The 19,729-nt window shown below is 39.0% G+C and overlaps 1 protein-coding gene across 1 annotated transcript; it reads right to left on the bottom strand.

The window, feature by feature from the left end:
- Positions 1 to 7,624: 7,624 nt before the first annotated feature.
- On the bottom strand, positions 7,625 to 14,122 carry slc6a22.2 (solute carrier family 6 member 22, tandem duplicate 2). The gene is made up of 14 exons (XM_068712148.1): positions 13,927 to 14,122; positions 13,518 to 13,652; positions 13,037 to 13,177; positions 12,860 to 12,944; positions 12,649 to 12,781; positions 12,404 to 12,538; positions 11,650 to 11,753; positions 11,442 to 11,566; positions 11,232 to 11,344; positions 11,012 to 11,149; positions 10,723 to 10,825; positions 10,215 to 10,315; positions 8,287 to 8,457; positions 7,625 to 7,789 (listed from the first exon to the last, which is right to left on the bottom strand). Exons 1-14 carry the CDS (start codon positions 14,120 to 14,122, stop codon positions 7,625 to 7,627), a joined length of 1,845 nt encoding a protein of 614 aa, XP_068568249.1.
- Positions 14,123 to 19,729: the final 5,607 nt, after the last annotated feature.

Below are 19,729 nucleotides of genomic sequence, written 5' to 3'. Positions count from 1 at the left end.
TTAATATCCTTGAATCTGGTTCAATCAAAGGCAACAGCAAACAGAAAAGTCTTCAGTCTTGATTTAAAGGAGCTGAGGGTCTCAGCAGACCTGCAGCTTTCTTGGACTTTGTTCCAGATATGTGAAGCAGAAGAACTGAACGTTTAGTTCTGACTCTGGGAACAGAAAGTAGACCTGTCCCAGACGACCTCAGGGGTCGGGATGGTTCATAAGGTAGCAGCAGATCAGAGATGTATTTTGGCCCTAAACCATTCAGTGCTTTATAAACCAACAGCAGGATTTTAAAGTCAATTCTTTGTTGGACAGGAAGCCAGTGCAAAGACCTCAGAACTGGAGTGATGTGATCCACTTCCTTGGTCTTAGTGAGGACTCGAGCTGCAGCGTTCTGAATCAGCTGCAGCTTTCTGACTGACTTTTTACAGAGACCTGTGAACACACCGTTACAGTAGTCCAGTCTACTGAAGATAAATGCCTGGACACGTTTTTCCAAATCCTGTTGAGACATAAGTCAAGTGAAGACCCTGGCGCTGTGAAAGGGAGAGCTGGTCTGAAATTTAAAAAAGGAAAGTCATGTGGCACGGGGAAGGCTAAAGGCTTTTAACTCCCACTAGACAGATAAAGCCGACCATGACAGACTGGCACATGCAATACACATGTAAAGAAAAAACATGAAATAACGAACCCACAGGACAGGAAAAACCACACCTGTGACTTCAGAGGGGAACAGAGAAGGAACTCACAAGGGCAAATCCAGTGTCAGCCACACTATATCAGACTAAGAGCAGAATAAGTCGGTCATTGTCCGGAGAATGACTCGGGTTGTGTGTTCTTTGTTTGAAGAATAAACTCTTGTGCATCGAACTCTGTCTGATTCCAGGGCGTTCTTCAAAGAGCATCAGGACACCAGTAGGTATTAAGGATAGAATACAAATAGAGTTGGGGATCAGTGGTTTAGACATGCTTTTGTCACTGGTAGTTTCATTGTACTGAGCTCTAATATCTCTGTTGAGTAACCCGGACAACCCTGGGCTGCTCCAACATGGCGTTAACAAAGTGGTTGACATAGGCTGGATAATAACACTATTAAGGTTAACACAAAGTAAACGTAATAAATTGTTTTGGTTCACAATCACACACTGGTCTCTTTGCTGTTCTGTGATCTCAAGTTCCTGCAGTGTGATAATTAAGACTGGCTCAATCCATTTACTTCATTAGGCCTTCATTAGGTCAGCCTACTGTTGGCTTGCAAAAGGCATCAGTTGATTGTAAACCACTCACTTCAGTTAAATAAGGTCAACAGGCTTTTCGATGAGGACAGTGTTGTTTTGAGTGTAACTATCCCAGATAATCCACAAAAAAAACACAACCAGGCCAGACCAGAGTTTGCTTTAAAAATGTTTACGAACTAAAGGCGCTGAATCCAGCTCGAAACAGTTTTAGTTAGCTAAAGCAACTGATGAATCCTGTGTTTAAAAACTGTAATTAATAACGTACGTTCTCCTCTTTAATAGCCAGAAGCACATCCGTCTTAACTTCAGTTTCCAAAGACGTCGTTTTGTGAGCACAGTATTACATTAAAGTGTAGATATCATGCATCATTTCAAATAGTCATTGTCTTTAACTCCGTATGAAATATAATTTAATTACTAGTATCATCACTATGTGGACTAAGATATATATATACAGCACTGGGCCGATCAGCATGCCTTTATTGTAAACAGGTACTGTTAACTGTAGTTAACGAATTTAAAAGTGCCTTTGGCTTCTAAACCCAGACTCTGCTCTACTCAGCCATTCTCACAGCTAATCCAATTAAGTAAGTAGTAAAAGGCGATGCTGTCAGATAATGGGGATAGAACTCTTAATTGACAAAGCATGTGAGAACCAATTACCTCGTTATTACTGGCCTGTAAATGAGTTGAACACTTATTCTGAAAAGTAGCTCTGGCAGAGTCAGTATCCATAGCAACCAGGATCAGTTTGAACGGTCAGATTGACAGTTCATTCGCGACCATTTATCTTTCCATACATCTTGTTTTATAGCTATTTTCCCACGCAGCCATTCTCATCTAGTCACGCTGTATATATTGTTTTTACTATTCACCTGCAAAATTCTGTTATGAAAACGAATTATTGTGAATAAATGTGAGCCTCATTTATTTTGAAATTACATAGTTATTCATATTTTAAAGACAAATCTATGTTTGAATGACCATTTTGATATGTTCATGATGTTTGTACGTTTATAATGGCTCATCTGTGAAATGAATTGGACTTAAATGGATTACAAACACGTTTGTTTATACACAGTGACACATTCTAAATTGTCTTCATTATCAGCATGTCAGTGTGAAATGTAAATGGAGGTTGCAATGTATATAAGGCTGCAATCCATTGATGTATTGCAGTGTTCCCGACTTCCGAACTAAACACGTCCCGGTGCGTCTACAGCCTGCAGCAAACTGATGTTTGTAAGTCTCTGAACTTCAAAGGATCCACAGAGGAGTTACATAAATTGCCACAGCACCGTCAGTAAAGAGAATTAGAGATACAACTTTTTGAGAAAACGTATGACACCGAAAATCAAATTCAAGACATTTTAAGGACCAACGGTAACTGTGTTAAAAAGAGACGGGAGGAGGAGGCCTGTAGCAGACCGCATGCTTTACAAAGACTTGAATCAACTGAATGGAAATTGATATGGCAGCTATAACATGTTTACCAAACACTAAATAAAGGAGCATTTCCTGAAAAGGTCATTCTACTTATGGTTCACTGTGTGCGCTGTGACGTCAGGTTTGTTTATGTCGATGAACTGGACTTGGAGTTCCACTGCACTTCTCCGTGTGGGAGGTCACTATTGCATGAATTGCATCATTTTGCCATATTATAGCCTGTTGGGATCCAATGGTGATCCATGGAGTTTAATGGTTTTTTATGTTTCATAAACGGCACATCTCATCCTTATCATTAGTTTGTTTAGTTTGACCTTTTTTTTTTTTTTTTTTTTTTTTTTTACAGCAAATATTTTGACTTTTGTAATAGAAAACGCAATAAGTGTCCCATCAAAATGTGAAAGTATCATAAACTTGTGTATGCCACACAGTTTGTTTTCTGAAATAATCCAAAATCGAATAGAAAAATCCCATTGGCTCAGGTCGAGGGAACCAATGAGACGCTGTAAAAAATGCGTCATCCCTGCAGCACTTTATACACCTGTGCTTTCCTACGACGGTTTCCTCTACGAATGTTAATGTTTTATCCTGCACAGAGTGAAAACTGCTCAGCCTGCAGATGCAAATTGGTCTAGATGCTACTGTTACCTTTTTTTGCTCATAGATCATCGTCCAATAACGTCACAGAGAGCTTAAGACATGTCTCATTTCATATGTTAAACTTGTACAATCAATATAAGGAACAATTTTATAAGGTCAAGGAGAATATAATTTCAGAAACATATTCATTTAAGGATTTGAACTGTAGTTTTTAATGTGCAAACATATCAAACTACTACGTCATTTTGACTAAATGGATGATAGTTAATTACAATTGTAAATACATATCTAAATAACAACATTTAAAATCCACAGTTTTGGAAAAAAAACACCTGTTCTATGACTTACTTGAGCACTAATCAACATACTTTCAGTCTGCAGCTAACAAAAGTGAATTAAATGATCCTCATCCACAAGGCGTAGCAGTGTACATTTCCGCAGGTGTAATATGGAGTATTATGGAGTTCAGATTTCCTTTATGTTTTGATTACTCTTGATTTAAATAAAAATGTTTAAAAAAAGAATATCTTTGAGACTATGACCGAACAAATTAATAAACATATTTATGGGTTGTTGGGTTTATTTTTTCAAGGTTAATGAATAAAATCAGTCTTCTTGACAACTAATCTGCATATGTAGAGTATAAATTATAAAGAGTGTTCCCTTTGACTCAAGTGCTGCTGGTTTGAGTTGATGGGGAGTTTAAAGTCATTGGAATAATTGGAGAAAAATGATAATACAACCATGTTAACGCCCTGGATGTACAAACAGGAAACCATCTGTCACACAGCTTTCATAAGTATGCCAACTCCCACAAGTGGGATTTCCAGACCAAGGAGCTTGTGTTTATCTGCTTAGCATCCAAAAATTGTCACTAGCAAGCTGTTAAACCGGAGGGGTTTGGCCCATTCTAATCTTCAATCCGAACAAATTGGATTCACACCTTGTACGTAATTCAGAGGCGTTGAGCAGGTTGTCTGGGAGTCAGGGCACACGTTAGAGGTGATACCTGTCACCTTCGATTCACGTAGCCTTCAAAGGTGATTACAGCCGCCACATACTAACGCCGGAGTTCAAGGACCTCAAAGTGGCCTCTGAGGCAGAAACTGAAAGTCAGGTATATTTTATCATGCTCCTCTGATGATGGTAATGAGATGTTATTCTGTTTAGGGGACATATAGAGGCCAATATTGCCCCTAATAAAGATAGGTACAATCAAATGTAATGCTGGCTGCTCTGTTTTTGTGATTTAAAATATGCTCGTCTAATTATTTAGATGTAATGGTAGATACTGAAAACAACCTACATGTCTCCTTGTCAGTGGCAGAAGTATTCTAAAAGTACAAGCAGCAAAATATAATAAAAATAAAAACATTTAAAGTACTTATTATAGTCTACAGAACAGCCCATTACAAAATAATGTATATTATATTACTGAAATATAATTATTGATGTTTTACGTTATGTGTACATAACTGTAAAGTTGCAGCAACAGCTAAATGTGGGGCTTAGTTCAGACTTTATATACTGCTATATATAGACACTATATATATATATATACATACAGTAGTATATGTGTACACTCAAATAGGCCTATTATACATTATAAATGCATAGTAGTTTCTCATACTACATCATGAAAATGTTTTAATTTGTTAATTCGCTTCAACCTTAAAAATGAAGTGAAATTTACTGAAAACATTTTAGAACCACTGATAAGATTCAAAATGTTTTCAGTAAAGGTGTATTTTTATTGAATTTTTCAACCTACCGAGCGTTAAACAATCAAACAAACAGCAACCGAAGAATACACTTCTTGAAAATGACGAAAACTACAATTATTCATACAAGGCGGCATTACAACCTGTTAAGGCACGGTGTAAAGGGGTCAGAGCGGTGATTTGCTTACGTGGTACAGATGGTGCAACGAGAGCTGAGCTCTAAATGAGATTGAAATAGAAGCTTGCAGATACTCTCAAGCCCGAGGCAGGTGAGAAGTCTCCAGCTTAGATCGAAAGGGTGGCCGCTCGTGCGTACAGTCACAAGTACACAACACGACAGTTAATTCGGATTAGCTCTCTGCTTTACAGCTATGCAAATACTTAACACACTCCTGTGCAGGTTAAGCGTTGAAAGTGTAACAGGAAGCGCTGTGCCTGAGGCAAACAGGAACAGCGGCTAATCTGTTAGTAGGTCAGGAAGACACAATATGGGACTGATCTCGAAGCGCATCGTGCCACATTAGAAGCAATCGATGAACACACTGACTAACACTTCTTTAGAGTTTTGAAGCCAAATAAAGAACACATAAATCCCACCCTGTACACTTAATTTCGAGGAGACAGGGTTGCAACCCATTTGTTACTGTTTGCAGAGGGTGGGTTGAAGGTCCATATGGCTAAAAGGGAATATAAAATGCATACTCTCCATGACGATGAACTAGAATCTTCTTAAAATACAGTCAAAAAACAGAGCTCATTGGAAGCATTGGAATGTATGCGGTATATTTGTGACAAACATATGCATTTTCTAATATCTTTCCCGAGAAGAGCTGAAACATTTCGTTGATCCTCAGGAAACTAATAGGCAACTGTTTTAACAGCTGGTAATCATTTTTAAGTACAACAGTGGTTGTTTGGCTTATTGGATGTTGTCTGTAAATGTTTCTGCAAATAGCCTGCATATAGTGGTTTAACCATAGGCGTGTGGGAAAATAACCGTATACAAGGACTGAATCATATTTTCATTTGCTGCTGTAGCACCCTCTGGTGGTCTATTATATACTGCTCAGAAACGTTCAATATGCTGGTGGTTGTTTGATGCTGTTGTATATTAGGGTGTCAGCATTAGTGCCAAATATAGGAACAGCATTAAAATATGTATTTATGCTGGCTCTGTTATTGGTTCAAAGAGTCCAAACCACCATGTTAAATGACCTAAAAATGATGCTTCACAGGACTGCATGGGGTATTTGCTCGTTTTCTCTAATATTTGAATGTATTTTTGACATCATGTTTAAGGTTTCATTTGATATAAATTGCCAATTTTGTGGGTTTTAAATTGGATTTATTAGTGTTTGTATTTTACTAATTGACTGAATGTATTTCTATTGTTTTGTTTTTGTAAAAAAACTACAATATTCTTCGTATTCCCAGGTAGGATAGTAGTAGGAAGTGATACATTGCGTATGTGCATGGATGTACTCCTACAAAGAAGGACCAGATCTTGGACACCTTATTGCAGCAGGATATACACATTGCTGTTGAAGCGGAGTGTTTCAAACAGAGACCTGCAGCGCCTCCCTGTGGCCAAACCTTGAATAGGCAATGGACGATATGATAGGTCAGATATGTCTGTGTTTCTTGTATTACACAAGGTACAAAAATAACGTTGCAGAGTAAGAAAGAGATACATGTGGAAAATGAATGTATTTGACAAAATCACCAGGTACATTTGACTAAGAATTACACTAAACTAAACTTGGGTAAGGGGTAAATTAATGAATCAAGTATATTTATAGGGGCAGACTCAAAGTGCTTCAAAAATAAAACAAAGCAAAGATCATCCATGACGAACATATATAACAAGAGAGGTGAACTCAGTTGGGTCCAGGTCTCTGCCACGTGTGTCTGCAACGACCGCTGTTGTATTGTGATTGAATGAATACAAGCAGTGCTGTAAAGCGTTGTCAAACAGGCTTGATTCAAATTGTTAAAGCAAGCGGCGACGTAATTATAAGAGGTTAATTAGGTTTTCGGTTTACAGATCGCCGGTCATCGATTCTGCGCAGGCCTGGCTTATCTCGAACGAGCCTGTCTGTTGCACCCGTGCCCCACATACAAGTTAGCTGCCACACTAATCCACACTGCCACCCGTGGTCTGAGGTAAGCTCCCGACATATACAGATATAATACACATAACTAATGGCTGCTACACAGATTCTAAAACAAACGTTTTACCTGTTAACCACACACAACTGACAGTTTCTCGTTTCCTTTAAAAGCACACAATGTTTCCTCAAGTAAGCTCCTCTAGTGGAAATAAAACACAGGGAACCACAGTTGCTCAAGCAAAAAAAAGCAAAGCTTAGAACTGGTTTACTTATAACTGAATTATGTTGATAGCTTGTACACAATGCATTTTATATTGCTGCCCACACTCTTTGTATTTCCGCCGTAATTAACGTGTAAGATGGCTGAACAATGACGCTTGTTACACCGAACATGCAATGTGTTGAATTACAGCCTGCATACCGAGTTTCCCCTCGGTTTCAGGTGTTAAGGCAAAGCGGTCTCTCATAAATTACACAGTTGCATTGTTATTATTATTTCAGTGCTTTTTCTTGCAGTTTAGATAATGGATGATCTCTGAGCTCTGTCCCCTTTGTTATCAGGACTTACAGTTGTGCGCAGTGTGTACAAGCCCGTAAAAGTATGAAATGCTTCTTTGTTCGATGCCTTCTTTAGCGTTGGAGTGGGTAAGTCCTTTGCTGGAGTGCAGAGAACTTTCAGTCTCTGTGTGGAGGAAGAAACGACAGTTGCTGTACGTTAACGGTGGTTAAATAACAAAATCAGCTGAACGATAATCACGTTTTCTCATAATAAACACCAACTGTCAGAAACAACTGCAATACAGTTTTGTCTTGTTTTTTTTTTTAAATATGACCACAGCATGCCTAATTGCTACATTAAAAAAAAAGTCAAATCCAGAGCAACAGCAGCAAACACCACAAACTTGGGAATAGGCACCGACTAGCAACTGGTGGAATTGAACTGAAAACTAACCCTGCAATATACAAATGTTTGTCGTCTTTGTAAGAAGTTTGCCCTCCTCACAACTCTGATCTACTTATTCTCACAGACTTCACTCAACTTCACTCAACACAGATACATAGTAGTGTGGATGTGACCTCAGTGATCCTATTACAGGCTCTAAACTGAGGTATTCAGTAAGTAACTTATACCTTTATGGTTTCTGATCTTCCTTTTGTAACAGTAACATGCGTCTGTACCTGTCTCAGTGTTCCTGGAGTTACACTCACAGCATACAGCATCCACAGAGGAACCATTAGGGTTGTAGAGAGAGTGAAGAGTCCTCCAATGGTGTAGCCCCACCAGGGATATTCATAAGAGTTGTTGAAGGTGAGCGGAGTATATTTGACCAAGGAGAAGAGAAATGTGAACTAAAAACAGACAAGCAGAGCAGAGAAGGCGTTAAAAACACTCAAAATGATCAGAATACTCATTCTTAGGACAAACGGAAAAGAAAATTCTCAAACTAAGTTATATAAACTTAGTTCAGGAACAAGGACCACGCCTCTCATTTCCTCCGCACAAAGTATTTAAGCACAAAGTGACCCATTGACTTCCTCGGCTGGAGAAGTCCAGCCATCAGTCATCAGTCCCTTAAGAGGGCCAGTTTGTATCCCACCCTCTTCAAACTCCCTCTGTCCCACAGAAATCTCACCTTGCAATTTCTTTTCCCCAGACTTCCCCATAACCCATGTACAGTCATCCCTACAGCTGAAAGGCCGCCCGAATTCTTATCGCTTACCACTTCTTCCACAATCTCCGAAACATATCCCGTAGTCATAGCAGCCGTTATTAGGAGGGCACGAATAATGGTCCAAAGACCATCGCAACGTATTCAGAGAACAGCGCTGTCGTAGTCTTATCATCTCGATATAATGCAGTTCACGTGGAGGCTCACTTTTGTTTCCCAGGACACGAAACTTGATTGCCAACTCACTTTCTCATCCCTCATCCCTTACCCTCCATCCCTTCATCACACAACCCTCATTCTCTACCCTCCATCTCTCATCCCTTACCCTCCATCCCTTCATCACACAACCCTCATTCTCTACCCTCCATCTCTCATCCTTTACCCTCCATCCCTTCATCCCACAACCCTCATTCTCTACCCTCCATCTCTCATCCCTTACCCTCCATCCCTTCATCCCACAACCCTCATTCTCTACCCTCCATCTCTCATCCCTTACCCTCCATCCCTTCATCCCACAACCCTCATTCTCTACCCTCCATCTCTCATCCCTTACCCTCCATCCCTTCACCCCACAACCCTCATTCTCTACCCTCCATCTCTCATCCCTTACCCTCCATCCCTTCATCCCACAACCCTCATTCTCTACCCTCCATCTCTCATCCCTTACCCTCCATCCCTTCATCCCACGACCCTCATTCTCTACCCTCCATCTCTCATCCCTTACCCTCCATCCCTTCATCCCATGACCCCCACCCCTTCTTCCCTCAACCACCTTTCACTCCCGAAGTCTATCACTTCAACATGCAATAAACCATTTGAAACCCTTATTGTTATTAGCGTGGTCTTAGTTAATGAATTAGCTATTCTATATTTAATCAGTTAGTAAACAAACATACACAACAGCCTGCATAACCTGTTTCCACTATTGCTGATGACTTAATGCCCAAACTGTTTGCTGCTGCAGCTCAGTCAACCACCAAATCTTCACATTTGCAGCATGCTGAAGGTTGTATTGCTTTTGACTTTGCAAACATCTAATGTCCGTGTATATTCATATGTAAAGCTTGAAAAGAAATATTAATCTTTGTCATTTATTTCTTAAGATGTTGATAGCTACAGATGAAAATGTTTGTGTCCAAAGAAATCACATAATAATGTATAGAATATATAATTATTATTTAGATAATAATTATTATAATATATTATGAAACATTTCTTCAGGAGGAATAAGCCAGTGATTACACAGTTTCCTTAAACATGAATTAAAAATGACGTTAAATAGAAATACAATATCCCATCAATGGTACTGGTCTCCATCTGGTGGAGATATAGACTACCTTTAGGACAGAAGCCTCAGGCAGCTGTCAAATACACTCGTTTATTAGTAAAGCATGAACAACATTACAAGGCAGACACGTCTTCGTCCCCAATACTTACAGTACAGATAGCTGGTGTAAAGTACTGCCAGCAATATTTCATAAAAGGCCATGGTTGATATCCAATCATGTCCTTTATATTTTCATACTGACGATCTGCACCTGAAAAACCCAAATGTTAGTTACATCAGCGTTATGGCCATCGACTGAAATATTCACAGTGCTAAATGATTTTGCTTACAGCTCCTCAAAATTCAGCCTCACATAGTTGGAACAACAGGACATTTCGGGATCTCATCTTGCATTCAAATGAATAGTTATACGAGTTTAAACCAGGGTTTCCCCAACCTTTAGGCTTGTGGATAGATAACCCCTTTAAAATGATCAATCTCTACATACAGTATATCTATGAAGAGCTTAACAAAACCCATAACGTTTCCCTGTTTTATTTAAATAATCCAATCCGGTTAACTGTCTTGCAAACTCTCACTGGTTTAAAAATAACATTATATAAAGAGGGATCCGACAATGGCTCCGTCACATTTTAATAGGTTAAAAGTTCACCTTACCGTAGATCCATCCAATACAGAGAGACTGAAGAATAGCAAAGACCAGGAGTGTCATCCCACTGCAGGCATAGTAGTCAAACAGCTGGAAGATATAAAGGCCTCCCTGCAAACAACAAGAACCAGGTCCTTCAGTTCAAGTCAATACAAGGTCGTCACTGAATCAGCCACAATATATCATTGTAAAAGTATTTATCATATACAGCTACATATTAAATATCTCTTTTAGGTCATACTGTAAACGAATGCTTAATTGATTCAAGAAATCAATATCAGAAAGTTTAAAACTCACCTCTGTGACCATCAAAAGGCCGACAAAGAAACTTCCAACAGAAATGGCAAGAAGAAGGAGTTTGCGGCGACAATGGTTTTGAAAGAAATCAGGATACATGTCCGTGATGGTTGTAACCAATGCCTCCAGACATACAAACTATGGCGAAAAATAAGACAGTTTAACACAAAATGATAGTCTGAATCGGATTATTACATTCTAAGCAGACTTGTAGTCCTACCTCACTATCTAACCCTAAGAAGATGATCATAACGAAGAAGGAAATAGCCCAGAGTTGAGGAAGTGGCATTAGAGCCACAGCACGAGGATACGCAATGAAGGCCAACCCTGGACCTGCAAATGTGATGGGGAAAAAAATGTGTCATATTTTCTTAAACTACTCAAACTGTATCTCTCTGGATTTCTGTCAGGCATCATCAATGTTCCATACCTGATTCAGCCACCATTGATATATCCACACCTTGCTCCTTCGCCATAAAACCGAGCACAGAGAAAATGGCGAAGCCAGCTACAATGCTGGTTAAACTGTTCAACAGGCAAAGGTAAACACAGTCTCTGTGAGGGAATAGAAATATAGGAAAATTAGCACACCTGTGCTCTAATCCAAACTAATTACATTATTAGAAAGAAATACAAACCTGTAGCAGTTGTTGCTGTACTTGTTGTAACTTCCTAAAGATGTCAGAACACCTGTGCAAAGTCCATAGGAGTAGAAAATTTGGCTTCCAGCATCCATCCATACCTGAGGGGTTTGGATGTGTTTATGTTCAGTTTAGGTTTGTCGAGATGCGTGTATTTGCCACGTTGCTGCAAAATGTTCACATGACATTTGTTTTCCTTTGATTCCACAGTTGCAATACAGCATCTGCTCGATGCAACTTAACCACGATTGACATTTTTAGTCATTGTGCTGCTTTTAAACTTAGTATTTTAAATTAGCCGCAAGTCACATGAGTTAAAAAGTGAACTTGATAAAGGCAGTTACACATTACATTAATTTGCATTGGTCAAAGACGAACAGTCCGGGATTACTGTTGCTATTAAATTAATACCTGAAGAATTTTTCTCAATGTGTGTAAATAATTATCAAACACATTTAAGGAATGCCATGCTAAAAACTTGTTCTATGGTTTTGGTAAAATGTTAGCTAGCTAGCACTTTCAGGAGTAGCTAGCTCTGTTCACTAACTGCCTTTGTGACTTGTAGCTGTATTAGTTGCCAAGCCTACCGATATGCTAATAAAGACTGTGAACATGGTTAGCGTTACATTTGCTAAACGTCAGCAAGTTAGCAGTGACACTATGAGCATATAACCATGCTGATATTAGCATTTAGCACAGCCTCACAAAGCAGCTAGCCAGCTGGAGACACTTGGTTCAGGTTTGGTCGTACCTCTGGGTCAGTGAGGCGGGATGGATCTGGGTAGAGGTAGAACATGATTCCGTCTTTGGCCCCCGGTAATGTAAGACCACGTACAAGCAGAACCAACAGCATTACATACGGAAATGTGGCAGTGAAGTAGACCACCTAAGACAAGGATCAACAGCTTTTCTGTTACTTTTTGAAGTTAAATATTTCAAGAACAGGGTTTACATGAATTCAGTCGTTAAAAAATGAACATTGAGATTGTACTGCACCTTTCCTGTGGATTTCACTCCGTTCCAGACACAGAAGTAACACAACATCCAGGCAAGAAGTAGACAAAGGGCCAGGTCCCAACGAACATTGCCAATTTTCTCAATCCCACCGGACAGGCCCAAGATTCTCCTTCTGTGACAAAGTTTATTAAGGAAAAAACAACAAAAACAATACCTGCCCTGATATAATGATTTCATTCATGCTACTTACTCCCAAAATTCTACAACCGAAGACGTGCTATTTCCATACAGGTGCAGAGGGGATGTTTGATTGTGACCATGCTCAAAGCAGCCATCTTGCATGAAAAAAAGGTTGTGAAAACGTATTTTAAAGTGAGCACATTGCAGAGTTTTATGTGTCATTTGCTGAGACATAAAGTCTGGATACCTGTGTTCCAGCTGTTGCCACAGGTCGCCCATGGAAGCTCTGACCTGAAGGAAGAAAACAGGTAGAGAAACGCCCAAGCCAGGATGATGATGTAATACACCCCAGTGTACAAAACCACCACTTGACTTCCGTAACCTAAACCTGCAGAGAGATACAGATGTAGAATTGTAATACCATAAAAAATTACTATTAATGAGGCACTTGTACTTTGCTTGCACTACTTACTTACTACTACTTTTAGTTGCGAGTTTCTTTTCCAATTCGTTTTTTAAATAATTTATAAAAGCATTTATTAATAAAGAATCAGTGTAGCTTTAAGTACATAAAACAGTGAGATAAATTAAAAATGACAACAGCATATTTCAAATTAAATCGTCTTTTACTCTTAAAGTCAAGCCAATCTCCTACAATCTGTCCTCATATGCAAACATATTAATCACACAGAATCGTTTTGAGCTGATAAAACACTATACAGACTTGCCTTCAAAAAGAGGGCAGATTTTTCTCCAGCATGTAATTCCACTCTGACTGGTGTACTGGCCCAGCGATGTCTCCAGGAAGAAGAGTGGGATGCCACAAGTGAACAAAAATAAAACGTAAGGTATGAAGAAAACCCCTTTGAAATAAAAATGAAACATCTGGTTAAAATATTGATAAAAATGCATACATTTGTGCATACAAATAATGATTTGTAAAATGAATGTATTAAGCGGCGAGAAGAAACAGGTGTAATTATTTTAACAGTAAGAAATCCTAGTTACTTTATAACAATACTGAGTGGTAAAGTTGAGTTTTTTTGCAAAATATTGTCCTAAAAGACAATTGTTAACTGAATACAATCTTAATCTGGCTACAACACAGTATTTTTTACACCTGTAACAGTGATTTACCTCCTCCATTTTTGTAGCAAAGGTATGGGAACCTCCAGACGTTTCCCAGACCGACGATGTGTCCGGCCACTGCCAGGATGAACTCGATCTTACTGCCCCACAGCTCCCTCTCCTGAGGTTTGTGTTGAGCACGTCCTGGTCTTGACCCACAGTTCATCAGATTTAGTTTCACCTGTGAGTTTTGTCTTTGGTCCATGTCAATCTTTAGGAACAATTGAATGTTGTCAGTAATGTTGGAAACACCAAACAATGGCATGAATTTGTGGTAGAATTAACCTCTAGTGAATTCAAGATATATGTTTTTTTTAGGGTCAAATACATTTTCTTTATAGAAAATGAAAAAAACATTCAAAGATTTGTTTTAATACCTTAAACAATAGCTATAAAAAGACCTATAAAGTCAAACCTGAAAGAAGTTTGAGTGGTTCCTCCTCTGACAGCCCCTCTCCAAGAATAAGTTGAGCGAAATGGGTTTCTGTGAGGAGTGGCCACTGAGACTAACTTAACCAGTCTTTTCTTTGGAAACCAACAGAAACCATTAGAGCAGGGCTAGAGCATAACCGCTATATATAACTGCAGCTCATCTGTTGCTCTTGTTGTACATTTGAAAAAGTATCATCGTTGCTGTAGTTAGTTTATCATGAATCAATAGATGGGAAACACTGGAGTAATCTACCTAAATAAGTATTTAAAAGTAGCCACCTCGATCATCTACAACATTAAAATGATTTGATGCATAAGTATTACTAATCTATTAATGTCAAATAATAAATACCACGATTATCAACAATGAGCACTAACTTACTTTTGAGATACTTTGAGAACATTTGAGCTGATAATACTTCTTTGATTAAGGATTTAGAATGAAGGACTTATTCTACTTGAAAATGAATATTTCCACATTGTGGTAGGCCTATTGGTAATGTGTTTATGTTATCCAATCTGCTGTTCAGATAAAAAATACACAAAGTTCTGTTTAAAGCTATACTTTCATGAGTTTGAAGGCTATCTTGGACAGGGTTTCTCCTTCTTTGTGTCACATTGCATAACAAGACAAACAAAAGCAGCTAATCTGAGTATAAGATTTCTCACCGCTCTCCGTCTCATTGTTCTTCCAGACAATCAAAGCCCGGAACCAGTCGTTTGTATTTATGATTTTGGGTTTGAGGCTTGGATCTTGTGGTGTTTTTACATAATTCTGCATACTTGACGGTTGTACCAAATGATAGAGTACATCGTGGTCAAATAAAAGAGATATCTCAATTGTTTTTGATGTGATGCTGCTGAGTGCTTTTTAAAACCAGAGGCAAATGTTCTCGGATGCCGTTGTGTGCCTCAAAAAAAGAGGAGAAAGACAAAGAGGCCTCCCACACAAGCTTGGCCTTTTCATACCAAAGCACCTACCTCCTCATCTGCCATCCGCTAATTAACTACATCTCCTGGATCCTAAAATCCCACCCACTGCAACTGCAACCTATGTGTTTAACCATACTGAACCACCGTGTCTTAATTAACAACATCATTTACGTACCAAAGGATTGCAGGTGAAATTCACATACGTTTTTTTCTAATAAAACACCTATCTCAGATACATTTTGTTACAGTGAGGAAAGAGCATTTGATTTTTAAACATCATAGTGTAATATATTCAATTGTAAAATGTATGTGAAAATGTGTATTAAATGATGGGCATTATAAAATAAATGTGTGTGTGTGTGTGTATGTATGTATGTATGTATGTATATATGTATGTATACATATATATATATATATATATATATATATATATATATATATATATATATATATATATATATATGAATGTCCAAGCAAAGTCAAAAGGTGTATGTACTGTATGTAGGCACTAGAGGGAGCCAATGATCTGCTCTAAAACTGAAGCTCATCTTGTCCAATCACAAACATGCGCACACAAATATTCTTTTAGGTGACTTTTATCATTTGCATCGAAGTCATTCTTTTATTTTCCTTTTTCATTTCTCAAAAAAACGAATATTGTTTAAGTGAAATGTACTGAACACTTTAAACACTTTCAATTTTGCCTTAAAACATATGTGTAGGTCATGCACATCCACAGAAATGCTTTTAGCTGTCAGGTGATGCGTGGTTATACATGATGTTAAGGCAGACATATGCAATCACCACATGTTATATCATGTTTATTTCACAGCTGGGTGAACATCATCTAATCAATTACAATACAACATTTTTGTCAGTTTGCTGGTGCACTTACCTTCGAGTTATTGTGCAATATCAATTTATGTTGTATTTTCAACATAATTTTAGTACTTGCCTTATGATGCTTGCATTTCTATTTTGTCTTCGTATGTATTCCCTGTCTGTCTGTAACTTTGTGTCATTTTGGTGTTTGACATGATGTCTCAATGAGCTTCCCTAACCTCTAAATAAAGGTTCAATTTAAGTATAAAAGAAAAAGAAACCACTGAATCTCGTGAGGAAGACTGGACAGATCTTTTTCTGTACCCATAGTCCCAACACCCATCGCCTCTGTTTCCAATAAGTTGTTATGCTTACACAGAAAAATAGGTCACTTGTCAGTGCCTTGCAAAACAACCCATATGAGCCAAAAAGGCCAGAAATGTTGTGGTCGTGGTTAAAAATATGCTCAGGGCCGGTAAGGGGAAGATGGTGGGGAAGGTTAAAAGAGGAGCTGGGATATCAACCACAGTCTCCCGTGTCAGTGTCAGATAATTCAGGCCCAACTATCCAACAAACTGCCTTTTGTGGCTGGACAACAACAGCAGGTTGCTCATCATGAAACATCTACATTCAGTACTGTGGGGTCATTTTAAGCATTTGAACAAATGTCTTTTCTGTCCCTCTGATTTACTCTTTGACTGTCATTCAAATGGATCTTATTTGAAGAAGAGATCCAAGAGATAAATAAATACTGAAATATGTCAAGTGGATGCCAACACAAGCACAAAGCATCTATTGCTAATCCAATGAATATTCAGTCAAGGCTAGCTTTTGAATTACACACTGTTTCTATGTAGAAACTACATGTCTGTCTAACTCAGTGTCTCAGATTCAATACATCACGTTAGTTTAAACGTTAACATGTACGCTACATAGTGTACTATAAGCTCTGTCTGTGTGTAGGGGAGGGGGGGGGGGTAATATATATATATATATGTATAAAAATAGATATTGGAAGAGGGTTAACATAAAAAAACACCATCTAAAGTTACACTTTAAGATGACAAGTATGTGTAAGTTTGATGAAGAAGTAAGACTTGTGTTGTTGCCTCAGGTGGCAGCTGTGTTTCCTTGAACTCAAGTACCCGTGTTCAGAGTCACTATGACGAAGTTTGCCAGAGATAATTCATTTACCACCAGTACTGTAGTTCCTGATATATCTTGTATCTTCTGCAGCCCGTCACACTTGTTGCAAGCTCCTCCGTCAGAGGCACGCAGAGCGATTAAAGTGGAGACAAGCATTTTGAGATGGAAAGACCTGAAACAAAGTCAGGACACCCACGAGGATGTCAATCTGCTTCAGACAAGTGGTGAGTATACGTATCATCTGATTTCCCTTAATTGATTAGCAACTTTGCTGTTTTGGTTCAGTGTCACATCTCTCCGTAAGAGCTGTAAAAACCCAGCGTACAACCTTCTCTGCATCGACCAGCAGACGGTTAGTGACTGTGATCTGCTGAACATTGTGGAGCATTTAGCAGCTAAAGAGACTCCCTGCTGGTGGAGACCAGAACATTTCCGTAACAGTGGGATGCACAGCTGATAGATACACTTAAAAGGTGTGTCACGTCAATGACATGTTTACAACGTGTTGCCGCTGCCCCCCCCCCCCCCCCCCCCCCCCCTCCAGGGATCAATTAGGAAAATAAATATGCATGTAAAAAAAAACAGTAAAAGATGGAAACAGATATTACCGATAAAGCAAAAACTACCAATATGTCGGTAAAATATGCAAGAAAAAAAACATGTTAAACTAAATGCACTCATCAAGCACCAGACATGTGTGTGTGTGTGTGTGTGTGTGTGTGTGTGTGTGTGTGTGTGTGTGTGTGTGTGTGTGTGTGTGTGTGTGTGTGTGTGTGTGTGTGTGTGTCACACACTGCATACCTTTGTGGTATTTCACACAGGGTGTGTTGAAATCTTGTGTGGTGAATGTAACATAGCGTTGTGGTGGAGGGCTGTGAATGCTGGACCAGGGTGCCTGTGTGGGACAGAGCCTGGCGCAGAGGGAGGGCGAGAAAGGATCATCTTGGGTCACCAGCTGTGCTTTTGTGTCAATAAAAATCATCTTGTGGCTGTGAGTAATTATTTATCTTAACTTACTTTCAGGTTTATTATAGTTATGTGAAGTTGTAATCATACTGTATCTGTTCATCTTCAAGTATTCCCTTTTCCCTTTTGTGGCTGCAGTTTTTAATTGCTCTGGATTTCATCTGTTAATGACTGTTAATGTGTCATATTAGATTATCTGGTCGCAGATTAGTGTGTTTCCTGTTATATTATCATAGATTAGAAATCTGTTCTTCCAGTACAATTTTAGGCAAAATAAAGAGTGATTAAGAGCGATCCATAAAAAGACTGCAACCAACCGACTCTTCAGTTTCACAGCTGTGCAGTCAGTGCAGTCCTTATTATTGAACTCTTGCTAAGGAGCATTGACACCACTGACATTCTTTTTTCAATTAAAGCCTCTATGCCTGTCACTTCCACATCGCCTGGAATCCAAAGAATTGCTCATTTGGCTCCCTTCCATTAAAAAAATTAATGGGGTGAACTTTGAGTGAACTTTATAATGTTTACCATCTTCACCATTTTAGTGAAGATGGTAAATTGCGAATTTGCTAATTAGCGCTAAGTAGAGTTGAGGCTGATGGGAATGTCATTAGTTTTGCAAAGCACTGGACATTTTTATGACCTGATGATTGGTCAGTGAACTTATTAGAATTCACCCTCTGGGAACCATTCAATTCATTGTTGAGACATTTCACTTAATACCTAAAATGTCAACCTGCTGGTGGCGTTAGATTATGTTCACACTACTACGTTTCCATTTTAAAACGCATAACTTTTGCTACGTTTACACTGAGCATCCATGCTAGGCAGGAGTTTTAGAGCACTGAAGATAAGTTTAAAGTTTAAAGGTTTAACGAAGCGGGTGTTTGAAGTCACGGTTCGTGGCTTTGAGGAGGGCGATGGACACAAAATGGAGGACTTTCCTTATCTTATTGATGCTTATTTTGTCCACACAGTCCACACAGAAACTGTAAAGGAACAAAAGCATGAATTGCTCTCCAGTGCGGCAGGGACTTCAGCCATCAGCAGAGCTACGAGTGTGAAAACAAACAACGACGAAACCGAGGAAACGAGTGACAGATGTGCGTTGACCCATAAATCTAGTACACTTTGATCAAGAGAGAGAGAGAGAGAGAGAGAGAGAGAGAGAGAGAGAGAGAGAGAGAGAGAGAGAGAGTCTATTTGAGTTTGTAGAGGAAGATTTTAGATTAAGATCCTAAGTATCAAGCACTACCTTTTATTATTTTTCTGTCTGGAGCACAGGGTTGAACATAGTGACGACAGACATAAATACCCACAGAGCCATGCAGCTATAGCCTGCCACTGTGCAAATCCCCTCCTCTTTACTGTTAGACCTCGTGGCCTCCGCGAACAGTCTCCGCCTTAAGTTGCTCATTCAGAAACGCATAACACCCTGGCCCCTCCTCTCTCACTCTGTCACTCTGGCTCTTTCTCTCTCCCTCATTGTCATACAAATACAGCTCTCTCAGAC

The sequence above is a fragment of the Cebidichthys violaceus genome, unplaced genomic scaffold, assembly GCF_023349555.1.
Source record: "Cebidichthys violaceus isolate CVI_PGR_0920_01 unplaced genomic scaffold, fCebVio1.0.p SCAF_17, whole genome shotgun sequence".
Classification (NCBI taxonomy): domain Eukaryota; kingdom Metazoa; phylum Chordata; class Actinopteri; order Perciformes; family Stichaeidae; genus Cebidichthys; species Cebidichthys violaceus.
Note: the sequence above shows the minus strand (reverse complement) of the source record. Positions and strands in the feature narration are given on the sequence as shown.